Below are 19040 nucleotides of genomic sequence, written 5' to 3' on the forward strand. Positions count from 1 at the left end.
CGTACCTCATTATACTTAAAACTGAAAAAACAAAGTTGATTCAAAGTCAATTTAAATGATTATTGGATGAATCTGATTAAAAATTAAATTAAGGAACTTAATTGGATTTTTAATAGGTCAATTTAATTTAATCATAGGTCAAATTAAATATTTAATAATTTTTAAATATTAATTTGGATCAAATTAAAATATTTAATTTGGTGCAAGGACTTGATTATATTTTTAATTGGTCAAATTAATTTTATTAGGACTTAATATGTGAAAATTAAGTTTGAAAGCCCCATTCAGGCTTGATTAAAAAAAAAAAGATTAAAAAAAAAGATTAGAATTATAGAGGACCAAACTTAGTTTTTACAATGTCAGTTGATTGAAATCATGGATAAAATTATAAAAAAAATCAATGTTTATAATCAATTAAGGGTCATATTAAAGAAATTCACAACCAATAACCTTTTAAAAAAAAAAGCGTTAAACTTTAAGGGCTCAATTTGATTAAAAACATGGGTGAAATTGAAGCGAATTAAAAGTTAAATAGTCAATTGAGGATCAATTTACATAAATTTAAAATTAATAATTAAAATAAAAAGATATTTGAGTCTGAAAAAGATAAAATTAAATAAAATTAAAAGTTATATCATTTTCCTCGTGACTTGAACTTAGCTGGATTTGATGACTGTTACAATGTCAGGAGAGGCCTAACCAAAACATGTGAGAGCAACTATAACAAGCAAGTGGATCAAGTGCCTTCCTTAATGCCCCTTCCATAGGTTTGAGCAATGAGACAACAGAACAGTGTTGCTTGGTATAGGGATTTGAAGTATTTTAATAGTTTTCTTTCATCACTGCTCTGATTTTATTGTTTGTTAAAGAGTTGGTCTCCATTTATTGTTTGTTAAATATTTGAATGCAAAAGAAACACACTTAAACCCCTTAATTAGTCCAAAATTGGTCATTGTTCATCATTCTGTAATTCTTCGGAAGGATACACTGATTATACATGATTTAGGTCTACAGTGCATCATAGATTAGCAATGGCAGAGCTCTCCCCAGGATCCTGAGCTCAAGGAATCAAACGGGGAGTGCACATCACCTCAAGGCTAAATTACTAGAAAAATCCACTTCAGTCACAAACAGATGCCTTTCTGAACTGCTTTCATCACACTTGAAAACTACTTCAAAACACGCGGTCAAAACAACTAGTTTTTGCCTTCAGATGCACTTCCCCTATCCCCCGCGTCATTAAAGCCTACTCCTACAACAATCTTAGTTCTGCACTACTTCGACGAAGCAACAGAAGGATCAATTAACTTAATCTTTAGTTCTATCTCCCCCGACTTGACTGCACAGAGCCTCAACCAAACACTCTGCAACACTTCACCATTTATGCAACTAATTGAGCTTTCACGAGCAAGACAATTGTCGGTATCAGGAACAATCTTCCTTAAAATTGTCTCGGCTGAAGAAACCTTGGTAACAAACTGCTTCAATCTAGCAGAAGATGCAATTGGTTGAAGGTTGAGGTGAGCATGTCCCATCTTGTCATCTGCCTTAAAACGGTCTTTATCAAATACTTCCTGCAACACGAGCAAGGAAGTAACTAATCATATGCTATAGAAATCGAGATGTTTATTCACAATGTTACCAATTAGCATCTTAAGCTACTTCACCGGTTATAGATCAGCGATGAAATCCCAGAGAAAATGTTGCCCTCAGAATGAGTCCATCACTTTCACCGACTTCTAATAGTTCCATCTATTGGTTTGGCTTGACAAGAAGAAAACTCATCTATTATCGTTTGCCCTACTCCCCGTTTCCCCCACTCAATGACAAGAGTAAATGAAAATCAAGGAAGCCTATTTACAACACCAAATGATTATAATGACTTATGTTTGTTGCCGCTTGAAGTTAATGCTTAGTGATCAATATTCCTTCATCAAATTAAACCATTCCGAAGTTTGACAAAGACAAGGAAGAAACAGCCGAATTGTATTATAGCTTGAAACAACCTATTCGATTGAGATAACTCTTGCAAGTTGAACACAATGAAGGTATTAGCAGCATAAATATCTAAGAATTCAAGAAACTCACCAAACTTAGAACTCCAACGGGTTCTTCGAGTGAGAAACTTAGCTCTTCGTTCCATACTGGATTTAGACAACTATTGATAAACTTGGTCTTTGCTGTCTGATGCAGGAAGGAAATAGTCAGTAAGGTAGCATAGTTGAGTCTACAAATTGATAAAACGAAAAACAAAAACTGAAGAGGAGAAATAAGTTCAGTAAAGAAAAATCGGGCTGATAAAACTCCATTCAAAGACCAGAGAGGAGAGACAAAATGGGACTAGATCAACAGCATTTTAATGACAGGGGATACTATGACTACATCCATCTACTTGATAGGATATTAAATTCAGTTGACCCAAAAGGCAAAGCCATAAACTTTCTGTCTTTGAGGTTTCAGAAGTTTATCACATCAGCAAATTAGTGTCCCATAAAGCAACCAATATCAGTGCATTTATGATCATCAAACATAGAACAACCACTTACTGCATAGAAACAAGAATTATAGAGCCTAGAATCACCTGATTGCCCAGCTTGACGACTACATAAGGATCACTAGTCTTGAAATCCCTGATAACCAATTTTTTCCTTTGCACAACAGTAACTTTTAGCAATCCTAACTGCTCCCTCATTGCTTAGATGTAAGAAGATACAAAAATTTCAAAAAGATACTACACTGCAAAGCACAAAACAAAAGGAATCCAAATTAATTCAATGAGAAGACAATCTCTAAACCCTCAAAGTTATAAATGAAGGATTAAAATCCAAACAAACTCTTGCATTTACAAGAGTCAAAAGGAGAGGAAAAAACTGAAAAAAGAACCCATGCAACAACAATAAATTAGGAAAGACTAGAACTTTTCACCCAGTTTCTGGAAAAACGCATCTTTCTTATCTATATTCCAGAAAGAAAGCATACCCTCTCATAGAAAGAAAACCCAAATAGAAATCAAATAACGATTTTAAGACCGCTTCCAATGGCAGAAAAGTTCCCAAAAAAAAAAGATAATTGCATAAGCCCTGAACATGAGAACAAAGTCCAGAGAGAAAAGGGAGCTCTTGCCTCTGTTGAAGAAGGGTAAAGAGAAGCAGAAACAGCTTAGCCTGAGATCTCAAAGGAGATACAAAAGGTAAATAAGATAAAAGCAGCAGCAGCGTTTAGTTTGGTTTGGTGGGTTATTAAACTGGTTTAAACTCTAAACGGACTAACAAAATCCTACAAAGCAACAACTTATAAAGTAAAGCAAAGATAATCCTATTCCTCCATGCAATAACTGAAAGTGAAGTGCTACAACTCTATTTATGGAAACTACAGTGAATGCAAGCAAACTGAAAGCTCATGCTTCTTCATGTGTGCTGGGTTTCTGTTTCATTTTCAAGTGCATCAAAACAAACTTAAGAACAGAATTTAGGTCAAACACATGTTTTCCCCCTTTTTTTTATATTACTTGTTGCTTCAATTTATGGTCAAGTTTGAGGAACCATCATGTCTTGTCTTCTATGTACCTTTTTTGTGAGCATGCAGCGTGAGCCTTTTGACCAGTCTTCTCTTGCTCTTTCCTCTATTTTTCCTCCTTTATTTATTTGACCATCATTGGCGCCTACATGCATTTTCATTTTTGTTATTTACAGTAGCAAGTTCCTTTGTTTTCCTTTGTGGTTATATTTCTTGTTCATAGAGCTCGGAGAGATTGATGATTGATAATGTTAGAGTAGGGTCTGGCCTGATAGCTAAAAAGTTATGAATCTCTTCTTTGATTTTCTAAATTTGAACATTGGAGTCAACATATTTTTTTTATTACATCATACTAATTTTTTTCTGGCATGAAAAAAAGCGTATCCCGATAAATGACCCATATGAGATACAGAATGCAACATTACATTCTTAAAATCGAAATCTGGAGATAATATCTTAATTGAAGCTTTCATAAAGAATTGGTACAGAGATGGTAATACATATATTACAAGGCCGGTGCAAATTATTATGTAAAACGAGTTTCACATGGCTGTTGTAATTAAAGCTTGTAATGATTGAATCATAATGGGCTCACTGATAAAGGACCAATAATGAAATTGGAAAGGGAGACTAGCAGATATCGAAGCTTCAAAGCAGAAAACAAAGCTAAAGTTGGCCGCTAACATGCTTTGAATGACCCAGATAGAAGCATAAGCCAGATCACACAAATATTTCAGGCCTGTATGTCACAGACCAATGTCCATACAACTAATGCCCCACAAATGAGGAAATCCAAGAAGCGGATGCCAATGGGGTGATAAAACCACCTCCTTATGTGGATGAAATTCAAGACACAAGCTAAGCTTAATGTCCAACTACGGTGCCCACAAATAGTCCTTGACATTTCAACATTTCTATTTTTAGTAAAACTGCAACTCGCATCAGCTGTGCTCCTGCCTAACATTAGTCATCACAACACAAACTTCTGCTTGGCATAAGCAAAGTTTACTAGGAAAGCTAATGCAACGCAGCTGAGTGTTGTCACCACAAGAACTAGCATATCACCGAAGGAGAGGGGGAAGGAGAGAAGTATAGATTGATACAAAACCAAGCAACAAGATATGCAGTCAATTTATAATTCCATGGGTGCCCAGAATCAAAATAAATATCCTTCTGACATACAACAGTATCCCCAACTGTAACTATACAAGTGACCTATCAATTTACCAATCCAGGTGGTTAGAAAACATGCACTAGGACTACAACCCATGAACAAAAGACACCAACCTATCATCTACCACCGTCCTGGAAACTAACACTAACATTCCTACCTTAGCATTGGGAAGGCCTTAGGTTACTTTACAATCATCTGTGCAAAGGCAACCGCTTGAGATTTTATTAGTGTGTGTTTACATCGATGAATGGCTTTCAACTTCTTTGATTCTGCACCAGCTACACCAACTAAACAGAGGGCATGAAAACTAAAGCTTTGCAAATTTCCTGGAGATTGATCTACAGCCTAAATAGCTCACCTTGCTCGTCTTGATGCTGATTTCCCTACTTTATGCTTCCAGTTGCTCTGCATTTGACAAGAGTGAACTTAGAATCTTGATAACACACAATTTTGTAATGCATAAATAATCAGGGGTTTAGAGGCTAGTACAAGAGTTTCATCGTCAGAGATTTTAGCATCCTCTTCATTGACAGGATTTGATGATTTCTTACGGAGCTTCTTTGATTTTCTACTAGGTTTCCTGACATCGACATCTCGATTCCCTTCAGAATCTGATTTGTCTTCATTGACTTCCACTCCCAAGGCTTCACTTGATTCATCTACATCTTTCTCTTCTGAATGGGATTCCTCTCTGGGATCACCTTTTTTATCATCTTCTGGTATGCTTTCCATATCTTCAGAAACTTCTGCTTCATAATTGGATTTCACTTCTCCATCAGATTCCTCAGAATGATTTGATCTTTCCTCTATGTCGTCCAAGTGTTTACCTTTGGAAATTGACACTTCTTCCTTGTCAGATTCATCGACGTCCATCATGCCCTGGGACAACCTTTCAGCATGATCCCCTTCAGAGTCATCTGAAAGAGGATGAAATGAATATGGAGAATCAGTATGAAAACAAATGAACTCCCTATATACTGCCCATGCAAGATTGTACATCAACAGCATATATAACAAACAAAATCAAGTTGAAAAGTGTGAAAAAAGCTTCACCTGATTTCAGCTTATCTCCTCCAGATGCCATGGTATGTTCAGGGCTTGATATATCAGAATCAACTTTGTTCGTTGGCTCTTTATGCACAAGCTTTAAGTTTTTTGATGGAGTTCTTTTCTTTTTAATGCTAGAAAACAAAGATCAATCCATTTTACAGTGCTTGAATGAAAATGAAACATAAGTAAGCGACTACATCAATGATTAAAAATTTCCAACTCACATTGTCACCGACTTCTTATTCAGACTTAAACTACTGGATGTTCTATTTTTCTGAGCAGGTGAACTGCAAGACAGTTAAAATAAACATATTAGGCAAATGAGGGGCATGGATATTCCAAAGGGACAAGTTTTTTTGTAATTCAAACATGTAAGAAACATACAGGCATTGCATAATGCCATAATTGCAGCAAACTTATGAAGCACCACTAGTTTTTTTTTTTTTTTTTTCATGAGACCTTTAAATATGAGAAGAATATTCTAATTTTTCAATGGAAGATGAGACATTGATACTTACACGTCCTTTGAAGGGGTGCGCTTAAATGAATTTGACTTCTGAAATGGTGCAGAGGAAAAGGTAAGTCACTGCTGGTAGATTTTCTTGAAATAGAAGTACAGTGGTTTAGCTTAAAAAACAATGTTGGAGATTGAATAGAGTAAGACCTTTGTGCGCTTGGGCCCATTGTCAACAAGCTCCCACCGCTCTTTTTCTAAACGGAGTACTTCTATATCTCCATCATCATATAATATCTATAATCACCAAAATGATGCACAAAATGAGAAAAAAATTAATTCAGTCAAGCAGTCCTAAAATATGTGAAAGGAGAAGTGATACAACATACCACATGTTTCCTTTTCAAAGGATCATAAGATTTGATGGTGCCTTCATAAAACCTGTCAATTTAGCAAGTATAATGCATAAAAAATGTATATTCAAGTTTTCTACATTTAATTTGAAGAGAAGAAAAGCTGTAGTATTACATCATGAAAAGTTTTGAGCTTTAATATCTAGGCAAACCCTAATCCTCCCCTTACTATATGTAAAACAACAACCTCATCTTAAAGCTTAAGTTGTTACGTGAGACCCCCAAATATGATTTTATATTACTCTCTAACATACCATCTCAAGTTAAAACTCTTTGGGCTTGGAACCTGCACGGCCACACATTATCTTGTACTATTAATTCTATTTTAATTAGAAGAGAGAATGAGAGTGGAGAGATTCGAACTCATGACCATTTGATCATCAAGACTCTGATATCATATTAAAATTAAAGATCTAGCTCTGATATTATAGCAGATTCTTGGCAGAAACAGTGCTTGAAAATAGGGAAGTATGTACCCCATTTTTAGCTATAATAGAGAGGTTTAGAGAGAGCACAAGGTAGAGAAAGCACGGTCAACAAGTATTAGATGGAGCTGCCTTAAGTGGTAGCAGAGAAAGTGTTATGATGCAACAGCCTCTTGCTATTGTAAAATTCCTTCAACATCTTGTGTATTCTAACACTAGATACATAATGGTGCATCTGCACAATGAACAATGCCACCAAGAAAAAACATAGCAGAATGGAGTATCTTGAAATGAAGCAACAATAAGAGAATATAGAATACTCACTTCTTATCCATGGGCCACCAAACTTTTATTCTGTAACCCATAATCTCCTCGATATTAATGCCACTTTTCTTTGTTGTGCACTGAAAGGTAATAAAAGTTGAGGGAGGGCATACAATAATTTTCTAGCAGAGAAATTGTCCAGTTTAATAATGAGTGAAAAAGAACCGGAGAAAAATAAATTATAAGGTAACCGTATTAAGGAAAAAAAAAAGGCTCCACCTCTTGCAAATACACAAGAAAACTTTCAGCACATTCGTAGGTAAATTTTTAAGGAAGCTAGACGAATGTTTGATAAAAAGTGACAGGTCAAAACTACATGATTGGGAAAGGGTGGGTATAGTAAAAAAAAAAAGTTGAGAGAAAAGAGGTGATTACATTCGGTAATGAATGGCTTTTAGAGGATGCTAGTAAATTTAGGATTACATCCAATATCCCATTCAAAGTCTAGAATCTAGCATCACCATGTTATCCAGAAGCTGTAAAACATAAATCAGTTTCATGATAACACGATCATGTTTAATGATAAATCAAGATGGTATAAATTTGAAGGAGGTAAAGACCCTAACCTTGGCCAACCCTGCTACACTTCTTCTCCGCTTCTTCATAGAACCAGTCAAAGACTGGGGGCTATTAGTTGTATTGACCTTATCAGTCTCCATTAGCACACCAGGCTTACATGTCAGAAGTATATTCACAGAATTAATGACTACAAGAAAGTAATTATTGTGTGCCTTTAAAAGTTTGCTGACAAGGAGAAAAGCTTACCATCGGGCTATCTTCATCAGATTCTCCAACTTCATTTTCCTTGCCATTGTCACCCAACTCAGAGCTTTTGCCTTTAAGTTTGGATGAGACATTTTTCTTCTTTTGAATGCTTGATACCAACAATTCAGATCCAGCGCTCTTGGACTTGGACTTTTTTCCTTTCAAATCAGGGCTTGAATCATCCTCTGAAGCTCTCGAAGGATCCTTTAAAAGACTTCGGGGAAATCTAGAAGCATTATGAGCAGATGATGATCTTCGACGTTTAGGTACCGGCACAGGCGTCATATCACTAACATTTCCTTTTTTCACTTTTTGATGCTCTGATTCTGACTTTATCTTCCCACTTAGATCTTTGTGCCCATTGCTTGACTCAAACATATTAGATAGCCCCACATTATCCAAATTTATCTCACGGACCATCTTCAAGATATCAACATCGTTTTCAGCATCTTTCACTTTAGCTGCTGAAGACTTGTTCTTTTTTGTTTTTCCACCTTTATTTCCCTGAGATTTTAATTGCTTTATCATTTTCCCAAGAGTCACTTCATTACCTTCTCTTTCACTGTCATTTAGAACCTCATCCCCAGCAATATCTGAACTAGCCTGATGTGACAAAAAGGACTGTCATAAGATGCTAAAAGTCGCATATGCCACAAAAGACTATCACTAAATATTTACTGCATCTCTGAAGATGCTTGTAAGCAATAGAACTTACAGTTCCATTAGTTTCAAACTTAAGTGAGTCAAAGTGGGTCAAGACACTTTCTTCAGCCAACCATGTTTTCCCTTCATTTGCCTATGAAAAGGCACACAGCGTCATTAATAGAGCTGATAATTGACTATTGAGACAGATGATACTAAAATAAATAATATCCAAGTGAAGCGGATAAGGTTATACTAAGATGAGGCACCACCAATGTTTACCAATATTTACTACAACAAGGTAAATGATATTTTGGAAGAGCATACCACAGCATCTTCGCATTCTTTATATTCATATATTTTGTACAGCAGTGGAGGCAAAGAAACTGGTGAAGGCAAGGTTTGTAATTCATCCTCCTTAGGAACTAAGCGCTTGATGATTGACAGCCCAAGTTCAGAGATAGCATGTGAATTCTGTAAATGTTAAAATCAGCATGCATAAGATTAGCATTTTGCTTTCATTGAACTTCAAGTTGATTTTTATGAGTTCTTGATGGATAGTGTTTTTTTGTTTAACCTTCCCATGATTATAAAAGGTAACAATAAATACAAACTCAGACAATTTTCCCCAACCTTTGACTTCTCTCGATCAACTACATCTTCTGAGCACTTTATACTCTGAAAGATGGAAGCTATGAGAGAGTTGGTCTCTTTGTCTTTGTCATTGTCCTTCTCCTTCTCATTTTCTTTCTCCTTCTCCTTCTCCTTGTTAATAGCAGCTTCCAGCTTGACACCTTCATCTTTATGCACCAGCATGGAAAGGATCAAGTACAGTTGCCTGGAAAGAACGATAGAAATAAAGTTATTCCCTCTCAGTTTTCTGGCTTTCTCAATAAAATCTAGGCAGCCTTTATTTATAAAATAACATTGTATGAGATAACCTACAAAAAGCACATCTAATACAACAAAATGTGCAATTAGATGTACCGGTAAATTGGTTCAAATGCTTTAATATCCTTGCACTCATCTACATTAGGACATGATTGATGAGCAAGAGCATGGACCAAATATGGGAGAATATATTCAGGATAAACTGCCAAGGGATTTGCATCACTTTGCAAAGGGACATGTCGAGTTTTAGCTTGTTGGAGCATCTGAATAATATCAGCAAGGTTCTGCTTCTCCTGCCATTCCAAGTAAAATGCAAAAACAGACAACAAAACTTCAGAAATTTTACCATGGCAGCAAGCATGGTATCTGTTAATTTGACCATAGGTAGGTAACAATTGTTTGAAAAAATCAAGTGCAGTAGAAATACCTCCTCAAAATCAAGGGGTTTGGATCCTGTCATATTAAATAAGAAGGCACAAGCATACTTTGGATCCAGAACCCGGTCCTTGATGTATTGGTGAACTTTACTCAGAAATAATTTCCTAGCTTGCGGGAAAGCAATCTGCATGACCCAAAAGAAAGAAGAGAGGGAAAGGAAGGGGATTACTAACAGCAAAAATCATTTCATTACATAAAACCTGGAAATGAAATTGTATTGTTATGTTTTAAGAGAACACTTCAAAAGACTCCACCTCTGGTGTCCTCAAGGTTAAATGCAAGAGATCAACAGATATCTTATGATCCCAATGCTTTGACAAGCGAAGAACAGCCTTTGCAGAAGCAAGCCTCAAGTGGGCCTTATCAACTGAACTGTATGATAAAAAGAAAATACATATGAAATTGCAAACCTAACAAGCCCAAGGGAGAACAGCCAACAGTTTATACATAAACTAATAAAAAAGCAATAAACATAATACCTTGATTCAATATCTTTCGATATTTCTCCAAAAAGAAGTATGTTTCTAAGGATTTCCAGATGGCTGTCAATACCATGACGAAGTTGAACATCTTTAACCGGCAAGTAGCTGTTGACCAATGTCTTAATTCCATATATCTGCAAGCAATTTTTTAACAGAATCCAATTTGTAAAGTGGTCAGGGAATAATATATATTCTTAAAATTACATGAGAAAGAAGGCAATATGATCCGTGTCCAGACCAGATTATTAAGTAAAATACTGATATGAAGGCTATTGTTTTTAATCTTCAAAAGGATGGCAAAAAAAGGACAATTCCAACTACCTTCAGCAAACAAAGTTCACTCCTGTCGTCCCAGCAAGCTTTTGTATTATCTTCTGATTTCTGCAAAATAGAAGCAACTCTAATAATAAGACTAGTTATTATCAAGTCATCCCAAATCATTGCACAAGTTAGGGTTTTGCAAATGCATACACTACTGCATTCTAGAATTTTGTTCTTAATGAAGTTTTCAATTTCATTTTCTCTAGTTTCAAAAACCGGCATTGCAGCCTGTGCTATGCATCCCAGAGACTGTAGTACAGCAGGCAAATGTCTCTTCTCCTCCAGCATGTCAACGAGTCTCTGCAAATTGAGAAAGAAATAGCATGAATGCTGGTATTAACATACATATGGAGCATTCCAAAACTCTAATAATAATGGATGAAGACACCAACAAAGACAAAAATGGAACCTTGTATAAAACAGAGAGGGACTTGAGCCCATCATCCTTTGTGATTGTTGCTAGGGCATGCACAGCATACTTGGCCTGTCTTCGACTACCTTCTAAGCAAAGCCTCTCCAATATAAGGTCAATTGCACTGCAGGTGAGTAATAAGAAGAGTATAAACATTTATATGCAATTATCTGGCTCTAAATGTCAATAATTTCATGCAACACACCTTGATGACTCTGCAAGTTGTTCTCGGATTGTACCACCAGCCTTTGCCAAAACATGCAAAGCACCTTCTTTTATTATTTCATTGTCATCTTTCAGAAAATTTATTAGCTCTTCCCCTGAGCCACCAAGCAGCAATGGACTGAAGCGAGCAAGAATCTGAAAATTCATAAAAAAAATAAATCTATAGATGGCACTTGTTTGTTCACAGCAAAATAGTAAAATGTGCAAGTCAAAATGTGAACAAACAACAAATAAAAGAAGATTCAGATAAGATTGTCAAACAAATTGAAGGCTGAAGTGCTGCAGCTTCCTACTACAGCTCCAACAGTACAAGCAAACACATAGAAAAAGACCCTGTGTTTGATATAATTGTAAAAACAAAAAGGTTTGTGGGTGAAGGGAAGCAATTGCATCAAATAGCATTAAAGACCATAGAGTGAAAAAAATGTACGAGTGTGCAAACATAGATCACATGGTTGATAAAAAACTCATCATCAATAAGATGTATAATTTACATGTTCTTACCACCAGTAAATCCATACAAGATCGAGTAAAATGCATATTTCCAGCAGAGTTATGTGTGTTGACGTCTGAAAGAATTTCTTTCACATGCTCCTTGTTGAAAAGTAAATAAGAACACTTCATCGAAAGACTGCTCAAAAAATCATAGAGTCGGTGTTTCTCGCCAAGTATTTTAAGTAAATCATCCTGCAAGAAAGGGAAATTATTTATGGAGTAAATTCTCCAAAAAAAAAATGGGAAAAGAAAAATGCAAATGCAGCTTCATCAACTATTAATTAAAAATTGGCTTGACATATAAAAACTCCTAATTAAGAAAAGCAAGGCCACTCTCACTTTAGTCAACTCAATAGGTCACCCACAGATTGGACTACAGTTCATAACATTCACAGCTAACACCGAATTGTTTGATTACTTATCAGATATTGACCATGCTCATAAACTTTTCGCAACCATTTAATATAATATCACTTACCCGACCAGTGCAAGCTTGATGGAAGCTAGTGCTTGGATCGAGTAGATTTGTTAAAATCTTCCAGATATTGGCATCTTTCAATTGATCAACTATATGAAAATTTTCCTCAGCCTTGGCAGGCTCTGCAAAGGAGCGAGACATGATCCGAAAACAGAACAGAACCTTTTTTTGGACCTCCGGAGTATCTCTGTCCTGTATTTGAATGAGAACCAATTGTTGGATTTTCATTTTCTTAATTGAATCTCTTTGCTGAATATAAATAATCTAATCTCCAAAATTTACAAACCTGATGCGACTGCCTCAGTAATAGATACCTCTGCATCTCCTGCTGTAACCTGCAAATCAAGAGGAAATCCCCTGAAAATCAGAGCACAATTCATCAAATAAACACAGATTTAGCAATTTCAGCTTGAGTTGCCATGTCAAATCTAGCATTTTCAACATACCTTTGCTTCTGCTCCAGTATTTTTTCAAGAGCTTTGACCTCAACTTTGTCTATGACAGAGAAGATTCTTACCCAATACTTACATCTATCTTTTACTGCAAATTCAGTCTGAAACAGAGAGCCACAAAGAACAGATTCAATTGTATCTGATCTGCAGAACAGATTACTGTGTTAGAAACATGTTTAACAGATATTATGTTGAGAAGGAGGTACTAAGAAAGCGTCATGGCATCAGATAAGGAGCACATTTTTCTGTAAAAAGCAACTAAGTTATTTACATTAGTGTAGACAAGCAGTCCAAGATAATTGCAGCTCATGAAGACAGCAAAGGAGGGACCTGGCCTTCAATAGAGCAGATGAATGGGAAAAAAGATGATTCTGTGTGTGTGGGTGCATATATATTATATATTTTAATATATCCAGGTTAGCACACAAGCCAAGAAATCTTGCCTGAAATCTTTGTCATACAAACATCTCAAAATCCTTCCAGGAATCCAATCATATTCACCAGGATTGATTGAACCATCAGAAGACTTTACACAATAAACCCTGAATATCTCGGCCATTCTCTCCATAGTATATCTTTTAACAAGTTGCTGGGAATTCCAAACAAAAAGAAATGCACACGTCAGAACACTATACATACCAACTAGTATATAGTTAAGAAGTTATTTGGGAACAGGGAAAAGGAGGAAAGGTGTGACATACAGATTTGTCTCGAAGACGTTCTGCAACTAGCTTTATGGTTTCGACAGGGACAGAATTCAAGGCATGGCATGCTACATCACAGATTACATCAACAACCTGCTTTCGAACATTCTCATCATAGTCCAACAGTCGGTCACAAAGGGCAGCTGCAAACATTGAACCGGGTCAAAATCAACCGGGAATCGTATATATAAACTTGCAAAGCCTCTCCATCCAAGGACTTACAGATGATTTGAGCTGCCTCTGCTCGAAAAGGATTTGACAAAAGACAGCCTTTGACACATTCAAGGACACACATCCGGATGGTAACTACTCTATCACTCAATCTTTTCAAAAACTCTGAAAAGATTGGCTGAAATGCTTCTGTGATGGCAGAGCCAGGTAAAGAAAATAGATCCCCAACCAACCCCACTGCTTTTAAACGAGTGTCTAGCTGATCGGTCTGCAAATGTTGAACTTCATGTATTAAGAAACTACTCAGCAAATCTTGATAAGTTGTAAGCTTATACTGGATTAGTAATTACCAGCAGCTCTCCTGTGAGGTATGGAACGACTCCAGATAGGATCTGAGGAGCACAACGATAAACATCATATATAACTTCATGGTAGTCGATTTTACTATTTGCCAACCTGCTATCTCCTGACATTGATGATACAAGGAACTGCTTTATGCCAGCTTCAAGTTTTCCTGCACAAAGCTCTATAACTTTCATGGCAAGTTTCCTTGCTGACATAGAGATATCCTGGAAAAACAAGTTTTACAGACTGAGCTCCATCAAAAGCATGATAAGAAATACTAAGCAAGAGTAGATGTTGACAATAACTATAGAGCACACACCATACACCAGCAAAGAGTAGAGGTACTTACACTTCTGTTACGACCTAATACAGATAAGATAACAAGTAGAAGATCCTCTCTGAAATCCTCGCTTTCTTCTATGAGAACAACCATTATTGTTTGCATTGATGATAATACACTTTCTTGATGATCATCACTGCATTTGTCAAAGTTCTCTAATCAATATCCATTAAATCTGGTATAAGGAATCCTTTAATTCATGAAAACAATAATGAAGAAAAAAGGTTGGGCAAAGCCAAGAGAGGTGTAGGATAAACAGCCAATATTCATCCCCTCTCGTGTATTAGGACATAAGTACAGCTGTATCATTTGCAATGCAATGATCCAGGTGGTGATCATTTTATGCTATCAATAAACAGCCATGTGAAGGACTGGCAAAAAAAAAAAAATTAGAGAAACTATATAGTCATATAATGTGTCCCAACTATAAGAAAGACGAGACACAGAGATAATAGTGTATGGGCTTTCAACAAGAACCTTGTGTCACAAATACACACATGAAATCTAGTTAATATTTAAGTTCAATGGCACACTTCACTGAGTGATGAAACAACCACCACCCACCCAAGAATTTCAATAATAATGAAAAGGAATTATAAACTGGTTGTCTGTGATTTATACTGTTGCAATGAACAGTGATCTAAAGTTAATAACCCGGTGGTGTAACTTGTTATAAGTGCACGGAAGAGGTGAAAGTGCAAAATAAATGAACATGGCTTCAAAACTTCAGCGGCAAATATGAACCATCTTTGCAAGTCAACCAGAGAAGAATTTTCAAGATTAAGAAAAATCAGATGGAACCACTATAAATGTAAGCCCTTTATTCTGTCTCTGAAAATAAAATGAACAAAACACACCTGGCAACAGTAAAAAATGTACTGAACATCTTATTCACCAGATCATTACATTCAAGATCCAGCATCACAACACAAGACCTATATTTGGCAAGAGTCTCCAAAATAACAACTCTCCTTCCAAATGATGGACCGCCAGTATCACTTAACCCGCTAAATGTGCCTACGATCAAGTGGAATATATCCTGCACACCATTGAGATTGGATTAAAATTGCAAACTTTTATGATCAGTAATGAGGTATATTAACTAATTCTATTAATTAATTGTGCTAGTAAAGTAAATAAACCTTTAAAACATCATCACTGTAAGGAGCTTCGGGTGCAGTGATCCGGGTTATCTCACAAATACAGGTTGCAACTAGAAGCTTAACATCCCTATCTTGATGCTTCAACAATTCTGGCTTTACAATTGCATCAAGAAAAGGCTGCATTGACTCTGAAACTGAAGCCGGTGGTGACTGATCCATCTCAGAAAGACAAGTAGCAGCTTGCTGCAGGTAAATCCATAAAGGAAATATTTTCAGCACATTAAAATCCAAACAAGAACCCTAGGGTTGTACATCTGTTGCATTAGGGAATAGAAAAACCCAACACTATTGCCTAAAACTCAAAATCATTAATAGATCCCAAACACATCCCAAGGTCATCTCATTAATAGATTTCAAATACAAACCGAGGTTCAATACAGTAGAAAAAAACCCTTATAAACAGTAGCTTACAGGTCAAAACATTATGAAACAACACAAATTCAGCTCCTGATTCAGTTTCTCTTTCCTTTCTTTATTTGATGGTAAAAGAAAAGCAATATTAAGGCTCCCTAACTCTATCAGAATATTCAAAATCTTGCATCAAAGCCATAAATTTTAATCTCAAAAGATTCAACACACAAACAATTTGAAAGTTAGAACAACAATTCTTTGATATTTGACATGTTAATCTGAGTAGCCCGTAAGTTTCCACCCGTCTAAGCTTCATAAATCCAGTCAGATTCAGATTTTTCCTTGTCATCCTTTTCTGTTTCACTAAGCATCTACTTTCCTCAGCTGAGGACAGTAATTCAGTCCTAGAAACCAAAATTCTGAAGAGCTCAACAACAGGATACACTTTAGGACCAAAAGAGGCAAATTTAACAAGCGACCAAGCGAAATTTTTCACGAGTGGTGAACCCTTTTAAATGGTTGCGCTAAAAACCCTAATTCAACCAAGCTCCCTCGAATATAACCCTAGACAAACAAAAAAAAAGTTCACCTAAACAATCTGCTTTACTCAAAAAATTCAAACTTGACTAGCTTAACCTAAAAAAGCTCCAAACTTTAAGCCCTTCTTACAAGCAATTTTCCCATGCAACAAATCCCAACGAAACAATTCAGCTCCAACAAACCGACTTTCACTTCTTTTCATTCCCTTTCTAGGTTTTTCTCAGCAAACAAAGAGACAGTAAATTTTTACTCAAATTTAAAAATTGGGCTTACCTTTAAAAGTTTAACAACACCATCTTTAGTAGAAGGAAGTGTTTCCAGCTTGGATCCCACCTCCTTTAACTTCTCTTCGAGCTTCTTCCCCTCTCCCATTTTAAAAAGAAACGCTTGCTGGTTTTTTAATTTCCAAGATTCAACTTTTCAGACAAAACTAAACTGCTGCTCTCTCTCTCTCTCTCTCACTTACATGTCGATGGGGCTAGAGGGTTCGTCTTTTTTAAGTGTGTGTATAAAGCTTTCTTCTATTTTGGGGGGGTTTTGATTTTGTGTGTGATTTGCGGACAAGAAGGCGAAATGAACTCGAAATTTAAGTGAAATCACATAAATTTCTGCTTCGTTATTAACAAATCTAAGTATTTCGCAGATGCTCACGTGTGGATTTTCATTTTCTTCTATACTTTATCTTATTAGACTTATTTAACTATTTCTTTCCTTTTGCTAGTTGTGTTTTTCACCTTAAGCGCGGGGTGAAAATCTCGTATGGTCCTTCCACTTCAAGGCCAGACCGCCAGACCAAACCCTAATTCATGAATCAATTTTTTTAGACTATTATAAACCAAGACCCCGTGCTGCACGAGGCCTTGGGTTGAAGACTTTACAAATCTCCCCTTGTCATCATCACGACGTTAAAGATTTGTTTTTTTAGCATGTATATTTGGTAATTCGGTGTGAATTATTTTAAAATTAATCAATTAAAAATATATTTTTTATATATTTATATTTGCATACAAAATTGTTAAAAAAGTATTTAAAAAAAAATTGTTAATTTTTCAATTGAAAAATTCGAACATAAGAACAAAATCTCAAAGATCTTGTGGGATTCTGTACTTCAAAATTTGTGGTTTTCGGACATCTGTGTTAAAATGGACGAAATCTAACCAAGTTCACTGGTTATGAAAGAGTACGAGGGTTATTTCATCAAATATTAATGATGGCTAAAATAGCTTAAGGAATAAATGGACAAAAAACAATTATTTTAGAGAGTTGGCTTGATTCATGCATGCGAAAGAGATCACATACGATGATTAATTGGCTATATAATAATAATAATAATAATAATAAATGAAAATATTTTTTATGCCAATTTGAGAAAAAACAAATGTCCATAGTAAATTAAATTAAAAATACATATTTAAGTTTCTTGTCCTTTTAATATGTGCATTGATTAAAGTATGCAAGTAGTAACTCATCATAAACTTCTGTTCTTACCTCTTTAAAGAAGTGAGAGATTTTTACAAATAAAGTATTATATTCAAAACTATATCATAAAAACATATAGGATCGATTATTGAGTGATTTGATTTATTCAAGAATATAAATAGTAATTTTGAGGTATGTTGGGATGGAAAATAAAAGGATGATTTTGAGCGCATCTTTAATGAATAATGGAACATCATTAAGCAAATAATTATCTTAGTTTTACTCTTTTTTCTTTATTATGCATTTTAATTTATATATATATAGATAATCATACAATTATAGTAAAATTACATCCATGTTCTCTCTTACTCTTTGTCAAAAGATTTGAATTTAATTCCACCCATAAATCAAAAGATTTTAATATATGTAGATAAATCTTTTTTAATTTTGTTATCTATTTTAATTTTGTGAGTTAATGGCCAATATGTCCATAAATTACAATGGTTTCAATGACATTAATTTATAAACGTTTATATGTGTGTGTGTGTAACAATTGATTAATATGAACAAATAAAAGCTGGTTAATTAGTAATTATGATTAACCATGAAAATAAGAATTCTTGTGTTTTTAATGATTTGTACAAGCGACAAATGTATTTTCTATATGTAATAAATTAACTTTTTCTAAGCTAAAACATTTATGACAGATTTTGTTATCAAATTTTATCACTTGAAACAACATTCCATGAATAGGGTTAGTAAATATTTTTGCACTAATTTAGGGAATTAACAAACAACATCCTTGAGTGCTTGGATAACAATGAAGATTGCAATTGTATTTAAAATTAGGGTTTTCATATAGCTATGCTTTGCATCCATTACAAAATTCTACGAACAACCTATACATCTACATGTATTTTTCTTTTTACAATGTGAGTTGCTTTGCAATTTGTAAATGTTTTTATAGGATTGAGACATGCATGCTTTAGGTTTTTGAATAGCACAAAATAAAATAAAATAACATAAAAATTGAAAAAAATAATAGAATAA

General features: G+C 35.1%; 2 protein-coding genes across 5 annotated transcripts; both read right to left on the reverse strand.

Annotated features, from left to right (window-relative positions):
- Window positions 1–914: 914 nt before the first annotated feature.
- LOC105136479 (probable ADP-ribosylation factor GTPase-activating protein AGD13) lies at window positions 915–3536 on the reverse strand. Of its 2 annotated transcripts, none has more exons than XM_011041853.1 (4): window positions 3124–3536; window positions 2582–2736; window positions 2089–2184; window positions 915–1574 (listed from the first exon to the last, which is right to left on the reverse strand). In XM_011041853.1, the coding sequence occupies exons 2-4, from the start codon at window positions 2690–2692 to the stop codon at window positions 1275–1277; spliced, it is 507 nt and encodes a 168-aa protein (XP_011040155.1). In that variant the 5' UTR covers window positions 2693–2736; window positions 3124–3536; the 3' UTR covers window positions 915–1274. The 2 variants fall into 2 exon arrangements, with proteins under 2 accessions (XP_011040155.1, XP_011040154.1); XM_011041852.1 differs by having other exon boundaries at window positions 3117–3536.
- A 1080-nt stretch (window positions 3537–4616) lies between these two features.
- Window positions 4617–17239, reverse strand: LOC105136481 (sister chromatid cohesion protein PDS5 homolog A-like). 3 transcript variants are annotated; one of them, XM_011041859.1, is made up of 33 exons: window positions 16845–17239; window positions 15660–15863; window positions 15375–15556; window positions 14527–14653; window positions 14183–14401; window positions 13884–14100; window positions 13659–13804; window positions 13401–13546; window positions 12952–13101; window positions 12792–12840; window positions 12506–12697; window positions 12037–12219; window positions 11513–11667; window positions 11305–11431; window positions 11046–11195; window positions 10896–10955; window positions 10572–10708; window positions 10347–10464; window positions 10082–10216; window positions 9751–9947; window positions 9397–9601; window positions 9091–9237; window positions 8837–8917; window positions 8122–8742; window positions 7923–8009; window positions 7357–7436; window positions 6584–6635; window positions 6405–6491; window positions 6259–6296; window positions 5965–6027; window positions 5744–5871; window positions 5180–5607; window positions 4617–5095 (listed from the first exon to the last, which is right to left on the reverse strand). In XM_011041859.1, exons 1-33 carry the CDS (start codon window positions 16941–16943, stop codon window positions 5045–5047), a joined length of 5061 nt encoding a protein of 1686 aa, XP_011040161.1. In that variant the 5' UTR covers window positions 16944–17239; the 3' UTR covers window positions 4617–5044. The 3 variants fall into 3 exon arrangements, with proteins under 3 accessions (XP_011040161.1, XP_011040159.1, XP_011040160.1); XM_011041857.1 differs by having other exon boundaries at window positions 7923–8027; window positions 16845–17238; XM_011041858.1 differs by having other exon boundaries at window positions 7923–8027; window positions 8122–8724; window positions 16845–17236.
- Window positions 17240–19040: the final 1801 nt, after the last annotated feature.

Source organism: Populus euphratica, unplaced genomic scaffold (genome assembly GCF_000495115.2).
Source record: "Populus euphratica unplaced genomic scaffold, PopEup_1.0 scaffold142.1, whole genome shotgun sequence".
In the NCBI taxonomy this organism is placed as follows: domain Eukaryota; kingdom Viridiplantae; phylum Streptophyta; class Magnoliopsida; order Malpighiales; family Salicaceae; genus Populus; species Populus euphratica.

What these genes read in the sequence shown, in the direction of transcription:
- LOC105136479 (XM_011041853.1), bottom strand. Translation starts at nt 2,692, where the DNA reads ATGAGGGAGCAGTTAGGATTGCTAAAAGTTACTGTTGTGCAAAGGAAA. An exon ending in TCGTCAAGCTGGGCAATCAG is followed by an intron (nt 2,185 to 2,581) that starts GTGATTCTAGGC and finishes TTCCTGCATCAG; the next exon opens with ACAGCAAAGACCAAGTTTAT. An exon ending in CCGTTGGAGTTCTAAGTTTG is followed by an intron (nt 1,575 to 2,088) that starts GTGAGTTTCTTG and finishes CTCGTGTTGCAG; the next exon opens with GAAGTATTTGATAAAGACCG.
- LOC105136481 (XM_011041857.1), bottom strand. Translation starts at nt 16,943, where the DNA reads ATGGGAGAGGGGAAGAAGCTCGAAGAGAAGTTAAAGGAGGTGGGATCC. An exon ending in GTGTTGTTAAACTTTTAAAG is followed by an intron (nt 15,864 to 16,844) that starts GTAAGCCCAATT and finishes ATTTACCTGCAG; the next exon opens with CAAGCTGCTACTTGTCTTTC. An exon ending in GCATTTGAACCAATTTACCG is followed by an intron (nt 9,602 to 9,750) that starts GTACATCTAATT and finishes CGTTCTTTCCAG; the next exon opens with GCAACTGTACTTGATCCTTT.